This window comes from Panthera pardus, unplaced genomic scaffold (genome assembly GCF_024362965.1).
Source record: "Panthera pardus isolate Hobbes unplaced genomic scaffold, ASM2436296v1 HiC_scaffold_12, whole genome shotgun sequence".
NCBI lineage: Eukaryota > Metazoa > Chordata > Mammalia > Carnivora > Felidae > Panthera > Panthera pardus.
This window is the reverse complement of record NW_026526677.1, coordinates 14,812,073-14,817,387: the sequence shown is the minus strand read 5'-3', so window position 1 is coordinate 14,817,387 and position 5,315 is coordinate 14,812,073. Positions and strand designations below refer to the sequence as shown.

The 5,315-nt window shown below is 36.3% G+C and overlaps 1 protein-coding gene across 1 annotated transcript; it reads left to right on the top strand.

Moving 5' to 3' along the window:
- Positions 1-4,364: 4,364 nt before the first annotated feature.
- On the top strand, positions 4,365-5,315 carry LOC128776237 (olfactory receptor 4P4-like). The gene has a single exon (XM_053900611.1). It carries the CDS (start codon positions 4,365-4,367, stop codon positions 5,313-5,315), a length of 951 nt encoding a protein of 316 aa, XP_053756586.1.

The following is a 5,315-nucleotide window of genomic DNA, read 5'->3' as shown; positions in this document are numbered from 1 at the left end:
TATAAAAATAATGTAGCTAACTTTAGTCTTATTGTACATTATTCGCAGGCAGAATTCCACGGGTGAACAAGAATAGGTGAGTCGAAGTGAAGGAAATCTTCAAGTTTCAGCAAAATTTATTGAGTCCTTTTCTGGTGCTTTTATATATTTCCCCCATATTCTTATGAAGGAATAGCCCAGCTTTTAGGACTGCATATCCCAATGATGAGGTATTTCCTAACTTTCAAAAATTTTGCTACCCTAAAATGGACTAGATTTGTTTGATTGAATTAAGTTAACTTTATAGCGGGCCACATTCTGGTATCATTAGGAGGAAATATGAACTTACAGTGGAAACTACTTTGAGAGCAATAATTCTTGTTGTTTTAATAGCACAGTCAAAATGCAGCATTTTTATGCAATACGACCAAACTAATAAAGTAATAAACTGACTGGATTTTTAGAGTACAGGAAAATTGCATGCTAATGGTTAGCATTAAGAAATGACCAAAGACCAGAAGCTTTAATGTTGATGGAGTCCAATTTACCAACTTTATCTTTAATGGATTGTGTTTTTTGGGTCATTCAGATTTATATATTACATACTTTTCTATACTTTGATAAAAAGTTTTAAACACACACACACACAAAAAGAAATGACTAAAGACAACTAATTGTTTAGAGTAATTTTGTCTCTTTTTACTAAAAGATCGCTTCAAATTGAAATTTATCCTGGTCATCCTCATTAACATATAGTGATAGTTTCAGGTTTCTTGTTTCCTTGTTAGACTGGTTATATATGTATGCATGGCAATTTCAGAAACTCCTCACTCAAAAAAAGAGAAAAAGGGTAAGGAAGATAATGTGTAGTTTTGAACCACATATGACCCTGGGGTATTTCATATTATTTTTTATTCCTCATTATATTTTTGCCTTATGTAATAGTTTATCGATTCTATAAATGTGGGCCATGAAGCTTTAAGAGGTTAGCAATAACTTCAATGTTCATAAATGACATGGAAGGGGAGAAAGTGAATTCTGCTTATGAGTTCTTATTAAAAGTTATTGGTGTATAAGAAAGGAAGACATTAATAAAGTTAGTAAGAAAAATGTTTGCATAGTGTCTTTACTCAAATGGGGTGATTGACTTCTCACAGAACATGGGCCAGATTGCCCAGATTTTAAACTCTACGCTTCAATTCTAAATAACTATATTTAAAGTGAAATAAGGCAAATATAAGGGCATATTTCACTTCATATTGTAGACATATTTAGGTAATTGGTTTTCTTTTTACGTTCAAATTATTACTCTATAGAAACACAATTTGAATCAAAACAGTTCACCATTCAGTAATTATACTTCTCCGTGTTTCTACATCTTTCTTGTTCTGTGATTCCAACCACCTTTAGAAGGAGTGCAGAATATTTCTTCCTCTCTTCACTTATGATTTCAATTATTTGACAAATTGGAAGATGTGCTCAAGAATCTACTGCATGTTTCAACGACAATAATCCTCTCACTGGGCTGCATCCACATGTCCCTTTTACTTCAGCTAATAGCAGTGATTACAATAGCACTTTCCCCAGATTTCAGGATCAGAGTTTAAGAGCTACTGTGGATGAAACATCTGTGATAATCTAGAAAACTAGCCAAAATCCTATCTGAAGGAATACACGTTTTGCTAAAAATGACCTAAAATTATTTCAAAATGATTTGGAATCAAGAAGGCTGGACCCCATGTTTATATCCCCCCAAATATTCATAAACATAGACTGGGTGATTGGTAATCTGTGACCTTGCATACTTTTTAAAATTGGGACGTGATTCAAAGTGTTTCCCCTCACTGCTGGCCTCTGGGACACCCCATTTTTTTGCTCTGCTCACAAGCGTGGGATACAGCCCCTGACTGACTGGGAGTCCAGATATCTGTCCTCCACAGAATATTACTTTCTGATGTTAATAAATTACTTAGAATATCTTGATCTGAGTCTCTTTTATTGAAAATCAGGGGTTTGGATACGTCAAGTGATATCCATTTTACGTTATTTACCAACCAACATATCTCACAATTAACTTTAAGTCCATTTGTTTTAGGCAAACACATCTATCTGTAAAGTACACCGCATGCCATCTCCTACATTAGGAATCAGCATTAACTATAATAAGGTAAGGAGAAAATTGATCAATAAGTCATAAAATTATGAACCTCTACTTAAGAACAGGTCACTATTGAACACTATGAACTTAATAATTATTTTTGGTTTGTTAAGAACAATACAGAGGTTAGGAAGCCTTGTAGCAGTAATAAGTCATCATGGGAAGAGACTGAGTTTTTTTCTTCTCGATGAAATGAGGTTGAATGATAATTTAAAATAGAATTCGTTTCTCATAGTACAGACCATTTTAAATGCTACACCAATTACCCACTCACCATCTAAACTGATCTTAAAGACAAAAGTTTGAATTTGTGTGTCATGGGATTTGATGGCTTCTAAATAGTTTTGCTACAGTAGCATTTGTGGTTTTATAAAAATGTTTATTATTTTTGAGAGAGAGAGAGAATGACAGAGCGAGCAGGGGAGGGGCAGAGAGAGGGGGGACAGAGGATCTGAAGTGGGCTCTACGCTGACAGCAGAGAGCCAGACCCCGAGCTCACACTCGTGAACTGTGAGATCGTGTCCTGAGCCCAAGTCAGACACTTAACCAACTGAGCCACCCAGGTGCCCCTATAGTCTCTGTTTTTTTAAGAGTCATCCAGAGTGCCAAGATAAGGTGGCTACGTCGGGTCAGACAAAGGTGGAAAGTGTGGAATAGTGTTTGCATCTCATGGAGTGTCAGTTCAGTCCTCAGCACTGGAGAAAACGGCTCCCGGAGCGCATTCTCTCTATCCTACCTACACACTATTTCCCCCTACAGAAATAATATCTCAAGGTTGTCCAAAAGATGCAAATTTGCGAATCTTTGATCCATTCATTAATACAACATCTAGTTGCTGAGTGCTGAAACAAATCTCTCTTGGAGCTACCTTCCGTATCATCGTCTTTTGTTGAATTTTATCGCCTTAGAGTGAAATTCTTAGGAAAAGTCATGAAATATGAACAATGCACGTATGCTTGGGCAATTTCCTTTTATCTTCTATTTATCACTTGCCATCACAAATTTAGATTAAGTTTAGCCATTTTTTTAAATTTTAACTTGTAAACTGTAAATTGGATAAATGAATAAATTGGCTTTATTTCTCACAACTTTAATCCATTGTCAGTCTATTTGCTGCTTAGTGTTCAACCATTCTTTGCTTTTAATGTACCTAAAACTATTTCAGTAAAAGGTGTGCAACTGGTATGTTTATTGACAGGGCAAGGAAGTTCGTCCTTTAAACAAATTAAACAATTCAAGCTGATGTATTTCTTTCCTTTCTTTTTCAAGCTTTTTATCAAATTCCAATTAGTTGGCATACAGTGTAATGTTAGTTTCAGGAGTAGAATCTAGCAATTCAACATTTACATACAACACCCTGTGCTCATCACAGCAAGTGCCGTCCTTAATCCCCATATGTGGAATTTAAGAAACAAAACAGATGAACACAGGGGAGGAAAAAGAGAAAACCAAGAAACAGACTCTTAACTATAGAGAACAAACTGACATATTTTTAATAAATTTTTATTCCCAAGGATACTCCCAAATCAAACAGGAAATTTGTCCAGATCATTCTGAAAAAAAAAAAAAAGTTGACTCTATGGATAAAAGCATGCATTTTTAATGTGCACAATTTTTTTAAAAGGACGTAAATTGTACTCTTTTTGTTATCTAATTTATACAATTAACAATTGCTAATTTCTTTAACATCAAACTAACATTTAAATGTTCCATAATCATTATTGTTAATGTTGAAAAGTTAACATCATTTTCCCCATTATAGAATTATTTACAATAGATTTCTAAAATGAGAGAAATAGGGGTGCCTGGGTGGCTCAGTCATTTATCGTCTGACTTTAGCTCAGGTCATGATCTCACAGTTTGTGAGTTCAAGCCCCACGTTGGGCTCTGTTCTGACAGCTCAGAGCCTGGAGCCTGCTTCGGATTCTGTGTCTCCCTCTCTCTCTCTGCCCCTCCCTTGTTTGTGCTCTCATCCTCTCTCTCTCAGAAATATTAAATGAATAAACTTAAACTAAACTAAACTAAACTAGACTAAAATAAAATAAAAAGAAGTGTAAATCTATGTATCAGGAATAATTAATTTTACTCATTCAGTGGCGTCAATTTACTTTTTTAGTGAATTTTAATTATTGTTGCCATGCTGCTAATTTTTTTTATAAAGATTCATGTTTTCTTTCTTGTCAGGTATTTAACCCATTCGTTTATAATATACGCCAGTCTGAAACAGATGGAGAGTCGGAGGAATGTCTCAGAATTCATTCTTTTGGGACTTTCGTACGACCAGCGCACACAACTATTTTGCTTTGTGTTCTTCTTATTCTGTTATGCTGCTCTCTTGGTAGGAAACCTTCTGATCCTTATCTCTATTCGATGCAGCCCTCTTTTCCACCAACCAATGTACTATTTCCTCAGCCACTTATCCTGTATGGACATCTGCTTCACCTCTAGCATTACACCCAAATTCATTGCTGACCTCCTAGTGGGAACAAAAGCCATCTCCTATGGTAACTGTATGTTACAGGTCTTTACCATGCACTTCTTCGGAATGATTGAAGTCTTAATCCTCACCGTCATGGCCTTTGATCGCTATGCTGCCATCTGCAAACCTCTGCACTACCTGCTTGTCATGAACAGAGCAAGGTGCAATCTCCTCGTCTTAGCTGCTTGGGCTGGTGGGGCCGCGCACTCCTTTCCTCAATTTTTTCTGGTAATCAGGTTGCCCTTCTGTGGTCCTAATGAGATTGATCACTATTTTTGTGACATTTTTCCTTTGCTAAAAGTTGCCTGTGCTGACACCTATGTTACCGGTGTCCTTTTGGTTGCCAATTCAGGAATGGTTACCTTAGTGGCATTTGTGGTCTTGTTTTTTTCTTATGTCATTATATTATTCACTTTAAGAAATCATTCAGCCAAAGGAAGGCGCAAAGCCCTCTCTACCTGTGGGTCGCATATCACTGTGATAGTTTTATTTTTTGGGCCTTCAATCTTTGCCTACCTTCGACCTCCAACCACTTTCCCTGAGGATAAGGTATTTGCTCTGTTTTACACCATCATCGCTCCGATGTTCAATCCCTTCATCTACACTCTGAGGAACTCAGAGATGAAAAACGCCATGAGAAATGTCTGGAATCAAACATTGGAGCTCAACATCTTTTTTACAAAACAGAGGGGCAGCTAG

What these genes read in the sequence shown, in the direction of transcription:
- LOC128776237 (XM_053900611.1), top strand. Translation starts at nt 4,365, where the DNA reads ATGGAGAGTCGGAGGAATGTCTCAGAATTCATTCTTTTGGGACTTTCG.